This window comes from Phascolarctos cinereus, unplaced genomic scaffold, assembly GCF_003287225.1.
Source record: "Phascolarctos cinereus isolate Bilbo 61053 unplaced genomic scaffold, phaCin_HiC Scaffold_8;HRSCAF=390, whole genome shotgun sequence".
Taxonomy (NCBI): Eukaryota; Metazoa; Chordata; class Mammalia; order Diprotodontia; family Phascolarctidae; genus Phascolarctos; species Phascolarctos cinereus.
Genome location: NW_027556291.1, coordinates 38,124,148 through 38,139,591, shown reverse-complemented (window position 1 = coordinate 38,139,591; position 15,444 = coordinate 38,124,148). Strand labels below are relative to the sequence as shown.

Below are 15,444 nucleotides of genomic sequence, written 5' to 3'. Positions count from 1 at the left end.
TATACTCATCCATGACCTGCCCTTGCTCTCAACTCCAAGGCGTGTCTTTTTAAAAATCTGAGTCGCAGGGGACAGCTAGGTGGCTCAGTAGATAGCATGCTGGGCCTGGGGTCAGGAAAACCTGAGTTCAAATCTAGCCTCAGACATTTACTAGCTGTATGACCCTGGACAAGTCACTTCACTTCTGTTTGCCTTAAACCACTGGAGATGGAAATTACAAACTACCACAGTATCTTTGCCAGGAAAACCCCATGGACAGTATAGTCCACGGGGTCACTAAGAGTTGGACATGACTGAACAACAAAATCCTTAAAAGAAATTTCCTGTTTAAATTATGAATTGAAAAATCAACAAACGAGAAGATGTTATCAATGGATAACAAAAAAAAGGATTACCTACAAAGCCATGAACCTGTTACATGCAGGGTTTTTTTATCTGAAATTTAACACAGTAGTAATAAAATTGCCCTGCTTCTCTGTATCCCTGAGGAATTTCCTTCTGCTCTCCTCTATGTATTTCTTTAGTCACCTGAGCTATTTGAAATACTTTTTTATTAGAAAATTTTCAAAGAGCTAATTGGAAGAGAGTTTCCTGACAAAGATCCTTCTCTGAAAGCCAAGTGGCCCCTTCCATGTATTTTTTTAAACATTCAATGATGCTCTTCTTTCTTCTTTCCCTTTTTTGAATCTCTGTCATTATCAGCTAGACCCTACTACTCATTAATATCTTTAGAATCTCATTCAAAAAGTCTTTCCAAACCTGTAAGCACAGGATGGGGAGATGCCCTGAATATAGGCAACTGAAGCTGCTTCTAAGGCTCTAAAGAGAGGCCAGGCTTAGAAGTATAGACCTGGGAGTCATTGGCACAGCGACTCAAGGCATGGGAGTGAATGAACTTGCCAAGGGAGAGTTTTTGGAGAGAGAAGAGAGGGGACTAAGAGCAGACCCACAGGGAAGGTTCCATTTAGGGAGCACAACAAGGAATCAGTTAAGGAGGCAGAGTAGGAATGGCTATGGAGAGAGGAGAACCAAAAAAGTGGAGTGTTTCTGAAGCCAAGGGTGGAGAATGTATCTGAAAGGAAGGTGGGGTCACCCATGTCAAACGCTATAGAGTAGTCAAGGAGGATGAGGATGAGAAAGATCACTGGATTGGGGAGTTAGGAGGTCACTGGTGACCTTGAAGGGAGCTGTTTGCGAAGAATGAAGAAGCAAAATTGTTAAGCAGAAGGAAGTTCCTTGGGAATACAGACAAACAGAGCAGTTTTGTTACTACTGTGCTAAATTGCAGATAGACTTTTAAAAACAGTATGTAATAGAGGTTCACAGCTTTGCAGGCAATCCTCTTTTTTGGTTATCCATTGAGATGCTCATGTTTGTTGATGTGTCCATCATAATTTAAATAGGAAATCTATTTTAAGGATTTTGTTATTGTTGTCCAGTCATATCCAACTCTTAGTGACCCTGTGGACCATATTATCCATGAGGTTTTCTTGGCAAAGACACTGCAGTGGTTTGTCATTTCCATCCAGTGGATTAAGGCAAACAGAGGTGAAGTGACTTGCCCAAGGTCACACAGCTAGACACCTTATGAAATAGGGGCTGTTCCATTCATTGTATTTGTATCTCCAGGGCCTAACACAGCATCTGTCACAGAGTAGGTGCTTAATAAATACTTATTGACTGACTGACACATAATTTTAGAACTGGGTTCTCAGAGAGAAAAAAAAACCTACCTTATCCCCAATATGAGATTTTCTAAAATTCTACCTTTTCCACTAATTGATCTACCACTTACTTTTTTTTAATAATTAACTTATTTATTTTTAGTTTTCAACATTCACTTTCATAAGATTTTGAGTTTTAAATTTTCTTCCCCTCACTTATTAAGGTTGAACTGTTTACATTCCTGCATGAAAAGATATTTGTAACTCATGAGACCTTTGTCAGTATTAGAGTAGTTGGAGGGGAAAAAATATTAGATAGATAGATAGATAGATAGATAGATAGATAGATAGATAGATAGATAGATAGATAGAGGGCACAGGGTGAGTTGAAGATGAAGGGGTGATATCTGGAGAATAAAATTAAGAGGCAAGAGAATTATACTGGGAGAAGGAGAAAGGAAGAGGGAGAATGGGGTAAATTATCTCACATAAAACAGACAAGAAAAGGCTTTTACAGTGGAGGGGAAGTGGGGGAAGGTGAGAGAGAATGAGTGAATCTTATTCTCATTGGATTTGGCTTAAGGAGGGAATAACATACACACTCAATAGAGTATGGAAATCTATCTTACCCTACAGGAAAATAGTGGGGGAGGGAAGAGGACAAGAGAGCAAGGGGATGATAGAGGGGAGGGCAGATTGGGGGAGGGGGTAATCAGAAGCAAACACTTCTAAGGAGGGACAGGGTCAAAAGAGAGAATAGAATAAGTGTGGGGTGGGATAGGATTAAGGGAAACAACTTAGTTTTTCACAACATGACTACTATGGAAGTGTTTTGCATGACCTGCATCGAGTTGCTTGCTTTCTCAGTGAGGGTAGGTGGAGAGGGAGGAAGGGAGAAAATTTGGAACCTAAAGTTTTAAAAACAAATGTTAAAAAAAATTTTTAAATTGTTTTCTCATGCAACTGGGAAATAAGATATACAGGAAATGGAGTGTAGAAATTTATCCTGCCCTACAGGAAAATTGAAGGGGAAGGGGATAAGAGAAGGGGCCAAGAGATAGTAGGAAGGGCAGATTAGGGGAAGGGGTATTCAGAATGCATGCCATCTTGGGGTGGGGGGAGGGGTGAGATGGGGAGAAAATTTGGAACTCAAAATCTTGTGGAAGTGAATGATGAAAACTAAAAATGAATTTTAAAAAATGAATGATAAATTTTCTCCCCCTCCCTCTCCTCACCCCCAACAAGACAGCATGCAATCTGATATAGGCTCTACTTACACATTCATATTAAGCATATTTTCCCATTAGTCATGATATAAAGAACAATTAAAACTAATGGGAGGAACCGTGAGAATGAAGCAATAAAACAAAACAACGAAGGAAAAGGATAGCAAATAGTATGCTTCCATCTGCATTCAGACTCCATAGTTCTTTCTCTGGATGTGGATAGCATTTTCCATCGTGAGTCTTTTGGAGTTGTCTTAGATCCTTGCATTGCTGAGAAGAGCCACGTCTATCAAAGTCAGTCATTGAACAGTATGGCTGTTCCTGTGTACAGTGTTCTCCTGGTTCTGCTCACTTCACTCAGCATCAGTTCATATAAGTCTTTCCAGGTTTTTCTGAAGTCAGTCTGCTCATCATTTCTTATACCACAGTAGTATTCCATCACATTCATATACCCCAACTTGTTCAGCCAATCCCCAATTGATGGGCATCCACTCAATTTCCAATTCTTTGCCACCACAATAAGAGCTGCTATAAATATTTTTGTACGTGTGGGTTACCATTTTCTTCTACCATTTAGCCCCAGAGGAAAGTTAGTTGAAGGAGCCATTACTAATAAAAGTTTGCAAAGTGCTTTACACTTAAAAAACAATCTATATGTAATAGAGATTCAGAGCTGGCTTGTGCCTCAGAAGTCTCCTAGCCAATGCCAGAGATAGAGCATCCAGAATGATGGAGGCAATGGTGCCACTGTCCCCTGCCCTGGTTAGACCATATCTGGAGGGATGTGTTCAGTTCTGAGCAGCACATTTTTGGAAGGACATTAACAAAAGCGAGGCATCAGATGTAAATGACTATTTTAAGAAGTTAGGTCATGAAAGAGTGGAGGCCCAGAGCTCTTCCCCACTCTTGAAAAATTGGGACCTTTGCCCATGTCCATGGTTCTGCCACTCATCTGATTGCCCACAATTTCATCACCATCACCAGCAGTCATTCTACAATCACATCTGCCAGTACTCCAACGCTCTGGACTGTCATTTGTCTATTCCTTCCTTAAGACTTGAAAGCATTTGTGTCCTCATACTATCCCCTCTCCTCTCTTGAGTTTCCAGTACCTCTGAAGCATATCTATTCTCTCATGTCCACTTTGAAGAACATTCTCCTTCATGGAGAAGACTGAACTAAAAAGAGACTGTGAATTCTTGGGGGGGGGGGGGTATTTTTTTTGTCTGTTAACATGATACCATCTATCCAATCATTTTCCTATTCTTAACATTTTAAAAATATTACCTGCCATTATGTGAGGCAGATAGGTGGGCTGGTATATAGAGTGCCTCATGTGGAGTCAAGGAAGAGCCAGATTTGAATCCTGCCTCAGATGTGACTCTGAGCAAGTCACTCATCTCTTCTCAGCCTCAGTTTCCTCATCTGTAAAATACAGATAATAGCACCTACCTCCCTGGGTTGTCGTGATGATTTAATGAGGTAACATATGTGAAAGCTTTACAAACTTTAAAAAACAAAGCTATTATCATTGTCTTCATGCACCTCAGGCTATTCTGGGCCTTTCTTCTACTGCCCCTGGGCAGCATCCTTTTACAGGTCCCCACCACTCTTTTGTATTTCTTTGACCTTCTATTTCTTGTACATCTCCTTTTCAGATTTGAGATCAAAAGAGAGCTCTACATTGATTCAATCAGACCAGAAGAAATAGCTATAACAGATGTGATACCCCCCAAAAAAGTGTTTACATTGATTCTGGCAGATATTCAAATCTCTCTTTTCATGTGGGGATGGGAAGGACGGTGGTATATGACTGGCCTTAATCCTATCAAAACTTCTTAACTCAGAAAGAGTGAGCTACTACTGGGATGAAGATAAAATGATAGTGAATTTGAAGTCTGAAGACCAGGTTCCCCATCTTTGCCATGGGCAAGTCACTTCACCTTTTTAAGTACAAATTTCTTCATCTTCAAAAAGGAGATAATATTTACACAATGTGTTTCTCCAAAAATCAACTGTACAAGTATAGGAAGGGGATATGTCTAACAATATACTGTTGAATTGAAAAGGATATAGGAGATTTAGGATCAGACTTAAAAATGAAAGGCATCTTTGAGGTCATCTAGTCTAAACTCTGTTATTTTATAAATGAAGACATTAAGGTCTTAGAGAAGAGACTTGTCTAAGGTCACACAGGTGTTAAGCAAAAGAGGTGGAATTTGAACTCAGGGCCTCTGACTCCAAACCCAACATTCTTCCCACTGTACCATGCTGGCTCCCAAGCTCAGGAGGAGTCAGTAGTACGGCATGGCATCCTAACAAGATGACCCTGTGTGAAGCTGAGAAAAAAATAAAACCATAGACTCTAGGTCACCTAGCATAATGCCAGAGACGGAGCATCCAAAATGAGGGAGGCGACAGTCCTGCTGTCCTCTGGCCTGGTTAGACCATGTCTGGAAGGATGTGTTCACATGTGGACAGCCCAGTTTTGGAAGGCCATTGACAAAAAGTAGAGTGTCCAGAAGACAGTGACAAAAATGAGGAAGGGACTGGAAACCATACCAGATGAGGATCACTTGAAGGAACTGGATTGTCCAGCTTGGAACAGAAGGTTTGGGGGGGAAATGATTACTATATTCAAGCATTTGAAGAGCTGTCCTGTGGAAGAGACATTAGTCTTGTACTATTTGGCTTGGGGTGGGGGGGCAGAACTAGAAGTAATGGGTGCATGCTGCAAAGAGGCCGATTTCAACTCAATATAAGGGAAAAAATCTTCTTAACATTAAAATAGGATGGCTTGCTTTGGCACGTGCTGGGCATCCTCTTCCTTAGAGGTAGAGGCAGAGGCTGCCTGGCCACTGGGCAGGTAAGTTTTAGAAAGGATTCTTGGTCATGTATAAAGAAGTTGGACAACATGGCCTTTGAGGTTCCTCCTGGCTCAGAAATGCTGCGCTTCTGGGATTCCTACCCCGACCTATCCCAGTTGGCAGGATCAATGAGATAATGTATGCAAAGTGCTTTGTAACCATAAAGGGCTGCATAAATGTGAGTTATTGTTCTTATTCTCCCCATCTTAGATGAAAATGGGTCATCTTGATTTGAAATGAAAATACTGTACATACAAATCTCCCCCCCACACTCCTCATCTCCTTCACTGATTTTTTTTACCAGAATATTTGTCCCTATTTTTAGAGTTGTTTCTGTTTGATGAAATACCCTTCAGTGATTGTTCAAGCTGAACAATGAATAACACAGCCTGAGATATTGGCATTTCCCCTAGCAGCCTGTGAAAATAACCCACGGCCCATGAATAGGTGTTGAATACCTGGAGGTGTGGAACAGGCTTCCTTCAGCCCTATCATGCTGAGATATTTTAGTATTGTTGGAGAGAAAGAGAGGGAAAGAAAAGGGAAATGGAGAGGAAGAGAAGAGAGAGGGAGGCAAGAGGGAGGAGAGGGGAGAGACAGACAGAAAGAGAGGCAGGCAAAGATGGTGGGGGGGAGAGATAGGAAGGGAGGAGGAGGAGGGAAAAAGGGGGGAGAGAGAGAGGGAGAGAGAGAGAGAGAGAGAGAGAGAGAGAGAGAGAGAGAGAGAGAGAGAGAGTGAGAGAGTGTGTGAGAGAGAGAGAGAGAGAGGAGAAAATGAGAGAACAGTAAATTCTACCCTTCCAAAAGCATTTCTCCAAAGAACAAAGGGATTGCCTGGGTCAGGAGAAGTCTACCTGAAATGCTAATGATGTGCAATGGTATAAGGTAGAAAAGGTCTGGAGGAAAAAGAAGCTTGTGTAGCTCTTCAGGCTTGGGTTTTGAGCAAAGAAATGCAAAGAAGCTATGTGAACTAGAATGTCACAGTCTCCCCAGCTCAGGGAGAAATAAATCAAAATTTCTTCCCAGAAATCAGTCTTTTCCTGTGTTTTGAGGGGTCCTCTCGAAGCGTGGTTCACCAGAATTCTTCCCCCAACAATACAAGCTACTGCACATTCTCCTAACCTGCTATCATAGATTTACAGCTTGGGAGGACCTGGGAAGTTAACTGGTCCAAACCCCTCATTTTACAGGTGAGGAACTGCAAAGCCCAGGGAAGGAAGGGACTTGCCCAAGGTCACACAGGTATTAAATAGCAAAGTTGGGATTTGGACTCAAGTCCTGTACTTTTAAGTCAGGTACTCTTTCCATGGTGCCCCAATCAAGTCCCTCATTTGACAGATGAGGAATAAAAAAAACAGAGGGGTAAAGTGACTTACCTGAGATCTCACAGCTACCAGGCTGCACAGCTGGGCTTTTAACCCCTAGCACTTGGCTCAGAATCCAGCTTCCGTCTTTCAATTTCCACCCCAGGGCCATTGTCTTATTAACTAACCCTCTCTGAAAGGGACTACCTTGCAGTATGTATACTCCTGTAGGAGATACTTAGATCAGGCCAAGGTGTGGAAAAAATATTAGCTCTAAATGAAAACAACATCCAGATCTTTCCTGATGAAAGGGAAAAGGAGGAATTGTTACCCTTTTATCTGGGCAAAGATAGCCACTCACAGCTGATCTGGATAGTATCAGATCGCTGGGGTTGACTGTAAGCTATCAATCAAAAGAAAAAGGTTATTGGGGGCAGCTAGGAAAAGATTCAGTGCCCCAGGGGATAAGGGAAACAGCTTGAGCAAACTGGAGCCTTCCTGCCTCTTGCTCCCAAGGGGATAACATCTTTAGCCCCACCCTCCCGAGGGACCTTTGCGCAGAATAGGGACAAGAGACGGGAATGAGGCACACCCCACTGATATCTGCACCTACCCAGTTTACCTTTGATACCCTAGGAAAGGAAAGGCGTCTCCAGTTAGAAATAGCAGACGGCGATTTAGGGAAAATAGGACCCACTCTTTTCTCATTGCAAACACTCATTGCCCAAAAAGATCATGGCTATTTTTTTTTCAGTTGCCTATAAATCTCTACTTCAGCATATATGCTTTAGTAAAAAGGAAAACCTTAATGGGTGTGTGTGTGTGTGTGTGTGTGTGTGTGTGTGTGTGTGTGTGTGTGTGTGTGTGTGTGTGTGTGTGTGTGTTTTAAACAAATGTTTATTGCGCCCTCTAGTGGTCAGAACTTCCCACTTCTGTCCTTAGCAGACGGATCAGGGTTTGGAGGCACTGGAGATGAAATTTAGGGGAACTGATCCAGAAAATGAAGAGCAGTAAATTTTCCTTCTTAACTCACCACAAAGAAATCCAGTGTTGCTATAAACTGGTGGACATGCTCACTTGTCCCATAGCAGAGCTCTTCTCTCCCACAAGCCTTAGATCAGGGATTCTAAACATGGGGCCTGAGACCTTGGTTTTTTGGTTTGTTTGTTTTTAACATTTTGATTATGTATTTTATTTTATACATTTTAGAACATTATTCTTGAGAAGCAGTACATAGACTTCACTAGACTACAAGAATGGCTCAGAAGCCCCTGCCTTCAATGACCTTTCTGCTTGATTCCTGGGCTAGACTAGGGAACCACCTCTCTTTCTTTTTAACATAAGCCTTACTCGGCAGGAGTAAGCCTGAAGTCAGGCACGTCATCCCATGGGGAACTCCAGGGATGTATTATCTCCTGGAATTCCCCACTGCCTGCTCAGGTCTGAGGAGGAGGAGGCTTCTGAGACTATCTGGCTTCATTTCATAGCATTCCAGATTAAAGGAGACTCTAGGGGCCCTCCTGGACAGCAGTACCACTTTCCAATTTTTTCTTCCTGGGAAGAAGATGCCACTAGCCTGCTGGGCCACCATACTTGATGCTAGACTAGGACTGTCAAGTGGTTTCTCCCCGTGTCTACCTTACTATCCCCACAGAACAATTCAGGCACTGACAGACTCAGACTCCCTAAGGAATAAGGACCCACCAGGCCCCAAACAATCAAAGAAGTCAATCTTTCTGTTTCACTTTGGCTGGCATTCAACCCTTCACCCCTACCCTTACCCCCAACTCCTTTGCCATTTCCTCTGGGAAACAGGGATAGAAACATACTGATCCTGACATGGGAAACTCTCACTGCAGGCCCTAGGGAACTCTCCCTTTCCTTTTCAATAGAGCCACGAAGAATTGGACTTTGTTCCTGCTTTCCAGCTTATCCTCAGTTCAAAATGACATATCAGAAAACCTTGGTGCTTTTCCTCCCTCAGGTCATTTTGAATGGAAGGCTTAAAGCATTCTGTGGTGGCTCCATCATCAATGAGAAATGGATTGTAACTGCAGCCCACTGCATTGTACCTGGCGATGAAATTACTGTCGTTGCAGGTGAGCAAACCATTACCCACTGAGGTGTTGAAATTCACAGAAGGGACCGTGGACCATGTCACATGGCATTATATGGCTGGCCTCGAGCTGAATAAGCTATTTCAAAAGGGAACAAACTTGCCATCACTGGATATATTCAAGAAGAAGCTGAATGGCCTCATGTTGAGGACATTGTAGAGGGACTAGGTGACCACGGAGAGCTCTGTGGGAGTGCCAAGAGCTTGATAAGAAGAAAGTGCTACCTTCAAATTAGTGTTTGGCCTGAAAAATGGGGACTGCTCCTCCCACCACTTGCCAATAAGATGGAAACATGGAGTTGGAGCAGAGGAGACCTGGGAAATTGCAGAGCCCTAGGGCTGGAATGTCCTTTAGAGATCATGTGACCTGGCCCCTGGTGTTCTTCCTGTGGGATCATTTGGTGTAGGATTTGAATCCTTGGAGACTTTAACAAGGTCCATGGCACTAGGTGCTCTGTAAGAGCAAGGGGAGTTCTTTCTTTAGGAGAGAGGGTGGGGGAAGGGGAGTTGTTTCTTTAAGAGAGAAGGTGGTGTAGAGGAGTGCTGTAGTGGAACCAAGGAATGAGTAAAGTCAGAGAGGACCTGGGTTCAAACCCTGACTCTGCCATTTACTACTGGTATGACCTTGGGAAAGTCTTGACCTCTTCAAATCTCAGTTCTACATCCATAAAATGGAGGGGGGGGGTGGACTAAATGGACCCTAAGGTTACTTTTAGCTTTAAATCTTTGAGCCTCTGTGTTGTGAGACCTTGGCTCTGACACCTGTTGACCTAGGCGGCCTTGGAAAAGTCATGTACCCTCTCTGAGCCTCAATCTCCTCACCTGCAAAAGGAGACTAACAATACTTGCTCCACTTCCCTCATAGGGTCATTGAGGGGAAGATGTTTTGGAAGATTCAGTACTCTAGAGAAATGTAAATGATGAGGTGAAATCCTAAGTGCTAAAGGGTGCCGTGTTTTCTTCTCCCAGGCGAGCATAACACAGAAACTCCAGAAGGCACTGAGCAGACGCGCCGGGTGATTCGAGCCATTCCTCACCCCACCTACAATGGCTCAGTAGAAAAGTATGTCAATGATATTGCCCTTCTGGAGCTCGATGAGCCCTTGGAGCTGAACGACTACGTGACCCCAATCTGCATTGCAGACAAGAAGTACACCAAGATTTTCCTTGAGTTTGGAAAAGGCACCGTGAGTGGCTGGGGCAAGATCTACCACAGGGGCCGCTCAGCCTCTGTCCTCCAGTTCCTGAATGTTCCCTTTGTGGACAGAGCCACGTGCCTGCGCTCCACCAAGGTCAGCATCCATAGCAACATGTTCTGTGCTGGCTTTCACCAGGGTGGCAAAGATTCCTGCCAAGGAGACAGTGGGGGGCCCCATACCACAGAAGTGGAAGGCACCAGCTTCCTCACTGGCATCATCAGCTGGGGAGAACAATGTGCTGTCCAAGGCAAATACGGCATCTACACGAAGGTCTCCAGCTTTGTCAAATGGATTAAAGAGAACACAAAACGCACCTGAGCCACGCTAGCTTTGCTTCCTTTCCACAATGTTGCTTGTTATTTGAGATTGAGAAAAGAGACAGGAATGGCTTTGTTACTAATCAATGTCCTATCAATTATTGGGTATGAATATACATTATCGCATAATGCTGCTTTTTCCTTTTGAACAGAGAGAATTCTGGGTAGAACTCAGACTACACTGGTCTGTATACACAAGAGAGGAAACAGGCATTGAATAAATATTATGCTGTGACAGCGTGATCAGTCCCACAAGGCTGTGAAGCAGACAGAGTTTGGCTTCCTAACCTCATCTGTCCCTAATCCCTCTTCCTGCCATGGTCCCTGTGTTTCCATTGCATTTTTTTCCCCCTTGAGTTTCCTTTCTCTACTCAACCCATCTTTCCTTTGGAAGCTCCTTCCTTGGCTCTTCCCCCACCCCTCTCCAGACACTCAAGGCTCTGGGTCTGCCTTCTCCAAAAGCACCTCATGGCTCCAGTCCTTTCCTGTTCTTCCCTCTCTACCCAACCAATGTTACCAATTCAACTGCTTGGCCTTCCCAATCCTGTTTCGTAGATCGCAGCCTACTCCTCCTACATGCCAGGTCAGCTCCATACTCTTAAAAATATGCACAAGTATCATGATCATTTCTGTACTAAGTCCTCACAGAGTGGCTTGTAAAATATCCAGACTCCTGAGGGCTAGCACGGGCTGGATAGAACTCTCCCGGGTCTCTGCTTCTGTAGCCTGTCCCTTTATTCCTGAATATATATTGTCCAGTCCCCTAGACCCCCAAGTCTAGCCCGGGCCCTCCATCGCAAGGAGCTGATGGGTGGCTAAAGCAGTTAGCAGCTAGCTGGGTTGCCACCCACTGATTGCTGCCTTGCATTGGGCACATCCTGGCAGCTGCCATTTGGGTCCTGTCCCTGCTCATACAGAAGACCTGGGGTGAGGGGATGACAGAGGATGGAGAGATTGTCACCAGGGAGTTGTGGGATTTTGTTTTCAGAAAAATACAAAATCCAGCTGAAATGCATCAGGAAGTATCATGAGGACCCAGGAAAGGGGCAAACCCTGGTGAGCTAAAGCTGTCCAGCTCTCCCCAGCACAGGTCTGCTCACACTGGGTACCTCAATAAACCCATTCAGAAACAAACTTGCCACTCACAGGAAAAATATCCCAGGAAGCAAGAGTAGGCCTTTTCCAGATGTCACCCTCATATCCAGGCACACCAAAGGCCCCCAAGAAAGGTTCATTGGCTGGAATTGGAGGAGTTGATGAGCCAAGCTAGAGATCTACATGGGCCCCACGGGCAGGGAAAATCAAATTTGGGGAGGTGGCAGAGTCCAGGACTGAGCAGGGAGAGCTGGATGGGAATCCAAGTTCAGCCCTGAGCTCCCTGGGGGAGCCAGAGCAGGACCTTTCCCCTAGTATGCAATCTACCCATCCAATCTAATTACTGGGCTAGGTATAGGAGATACAAAACCAAATCTCTACCCACAGGGAACTTACCTTCTACTAGGGTAGGGGCTGTTAAACTTTCGAGGGTCATGGACTCCTTCAGCAGTCTGGTGGAGCCTATGGACCCTTTCTCAGAATAATGTTCTTCATGGCACTTGAAGGTTTACAAAGCTCTTCTCACAACAACCCTGGGAGGTAGAAGCTATTATTATCCCCATTTTACAGATGAGGAAACTGAAGCAAACAGTCGTTAGGCGACTTGCCCAAGGTCACACAGCTAAGAAGTATCTGAGGCCACATTTGAACTCAAGGCTTCCTAACTCCAGACCCAGTGCTCTGTGCACTCTCTCTCTCTCTCTCCTAAACCACCTACCACAGAGGGATAACTTGAAGATGTTACCTATTAGATTCCAGATTCCACCATTTCAATGGACATTTGGCATCTCCCCCACCCTGTGAAAGTGAGGCCTCCTGGCCTCATCAGGATGATCAGATGTCTCAGAAGCAGGCCTCTGGTGGTCCCACCAAGCCATGAGCTCAGGCCCTTGGGATCTGGCTTGGCACACAGTGACTAGAGGATTGAACTTGACGTCATGAAATCCCGAGTTCAAATTTGACTTCTCAGCCTTAATTTCTTTATCTGGGAAACAGGATGAAAAAATATCTGTAACACCTACTTCACAGGGTTGTTGCTGGGCTCAGATGAGAGCCTTCATAAAAAGTGCATCACAAACTTTCCAGCACCATGGCAGTGGTAACTGTTTCTTTTAGATTGGATGAAGAGTATTTGAGCCCACATATCTCCAAGCCCATCCCTTCCTTCCCCTTAGGTCCAGCCTTAGCTTCCTGCAGCCTGACACAGTCTCCTCACATCTCGATGACCTCGAAGGTTCCCTCCCAGTTCCTGATCTATGATCCCATCCCAGCTTAAGGAGACCCCAGGGATGGCGGCTTGCGAGCTGTGCCCTTGACGTCTTCTACCTAGGGCATATGCACCAGCCTGTACCAGGATCATTAATGCTTTCAAAAGCACGGGAGCTACTTAACCCAAATGGGCTGAAGCAGGCTGCTCTCGTATTGGAAGTGACAGATTAAAAAAGAATCCTTGCTGAGCTGGGAGAAGTACACGATTATACCACAGATGTTTCCCCTTGCTGTTTAAGGAAGACTTTGGGGGGTCATTCTTGGGAAATCAGCTGCTTATGGTGCCAGGGAAAAGAGAGAGCTGTGTTCCTCCCAATTTTTAAGCTCCTCACATTTTACAGATCAGGAAACTGAGGCTGAGGGGAAAGAGGGGTTATATAGCCAGGAAGTAGCATGGTGGCCACTCGAATCTGGGTCCTCATCACCTGTCACCTGTACTATTGCAATAACCCCCTAATTGTCTTCCTTCCAACCCCTCTCCTCTCCAATCCAACCCTGCCCAAACTGCCATTCCTTCTACATCAGTCTGCTCCAACAGTTTCACTGTTTTGCTTCATGCTATCCCTCCAGGATAAAATACAATCTCCTCTATTTGGCTTTTAAAGACCTTCACAATCTAGCTGTCCCCTATCTTTTCACACTGGTTTCACATTATTTCCTTTTACACATTATCTCAGCCAAAATGGTTTCCTCACCATTTCCCAAATCTCCTGCTCCATCTCCTACTTCCCTGCATTTGAGTAGGCTGTGCCTCCTGCCTGAAATGTTCCCCCTCCTTCCCTCTGCCTCTTGGAATCTCAAGCTCCTTTCAAACCCTTTCCTGACCCATTCAATCAGTGTTATCACTCTGCCCTCAGAAATTACTTTGTAGGGACAACTAGGTGGCACAGTGGATAGAGCATCGGCCCTGAGATCAGGAGAACCTGAGTTCAAATCCAGCCTCAGACACATAACACTCACTAGCTATGTGAGTTGGGGCAAGTCACTTAACCCCAGTTACCTCACCAAAAAAAAAATTACTTTGTATTTTACATTTACATATCTGTACCCATTTTGTTTCTCCCCAGGAGAATATAAATTGCCTGATTTTTGTCTTTGCATCCCCAGTGACTGGCACAGTTCTAGGCATGTAGTAAATTACATTATCTTGATCTAGAGCTTGGTTTTTTTTTTAGGCAATTGGGGTTAAGTGACTTGCCCAGGGTCACACAGCTAGTAAGTGTCAAGTGCTTGGTCTGAGGCCAGATTTGAACTCAGGTCCTCCTGATTTCAAGGCCGGTGCTCTATCCACTGTGCCACCTAGCTGCCCCCTAGATCTACAGCTTGAAGGGATGGTAGGGGTCATCTAGCCAAAATCTCTCATTTTACAGATGAGGAACTGAGGCCCAGAGAGGTTGTATTATTTCTTCATGGTCACACAGGTACCAAACGAGAGAGTTAGAATTCAAACCCAGTTATTCTGCCTCCAAATTATTTTAGACACTTAATAAGGGTCTGTTGGCTTGAATTGAATAGAGCCAGCATTTGAACCCAGGTCTTCTGAATTCTACCTAATCCAGTGTTCTCTCCATGATGTCTCCTTGGGCCTCACTTTCTTTCTCTCTTTAAAACTTGGGGGTAGGATTCTGCTGCTTCTTCCCTATGTGACCTTGAACAATTCCCTTCCCTTCTATGGGCCTCAGTTTCCTCCTCTGTAAAATGATGACCTCTAAGGTACTTTCTAGCTCTAAAGCTATAAACTAAGATCTTCTGGTTTAATCATTTTAGTCGTGTCCAACTCACTGTAACCCCATTTGGGGCATTCTTGGCAAAGACACTGGAGTGCTTTATCATTTCCTTCTCCAATTCATTTTACAGAGAAGGAAACTGAGGCAAACAGGGTGAAGTGACTTGCTCGGGGTCACACAGCTACTAAGTATCTGAAGTCAGATTTAAACTCAGACCTTGCTGACTCTGTGTCTGGCACTCTGTCCACTGATGGCCACTAAGGTCTCTTCCAACTCTAGATCAATGATCCGCCCAACAACAAAGAGGTGAGAGGCCCTCTGTGTTCCACCCTTATCAGACCTTATCAGAACATCATGTCAGTTCTGGACTGAATGACCTCTGAAGTCCCTTCCGGATCTAGACCTAGGATCCTATGTGTGTCTCAGTTTTCTTCTTTGTAAAATTATGAGATCAGACTCAATGGCTTCTGAGGTGCCTTTAAACTCTAGATCTAAGGTAGTAAGATTTAAGTACTATGTGCCTAGAACTGTGCTAGCCACTGGGGATGCAAAGAGGCAATTGTTGCCCTCAGGAAGTTTACTTTCTACTGGGGAGAAACAACACAGACACAGATAGGTGAATGTAGAATACATGCAAAATAATTGGGGCTGGGGAGAGGA

At 44.3% G+C, this 15,444-nt stretch overlaps 1 protein-coding gene across 1 annotated transcript in view; it reads left to right on the top strand.

Moving 5' to 3' along the window:
- Positions 1–10,936, top strand: part of F9 (coagulation factor IX) — a 48,438-nt gene extending 37,502 nt beyond the window's left edge. The window contains exons 7-8 of the mRNA XM_020971779.2: positions 9,046–9,160; positions 10,147–10,936. Of these exons, the coding sequence (XP_020827438.1) occupies positions 9,046–9,160; positions 10,147–10,694 (663 nt within the window). The 3' untranslated portion in view covers positions 10,695–10,936. The remainder of the gene's footprint in view (positions 1–9,045; positions 9,161–10,146) is intronic.
- Positions 10,937–15,444: the final 4,508 nt, after the last annotated feature.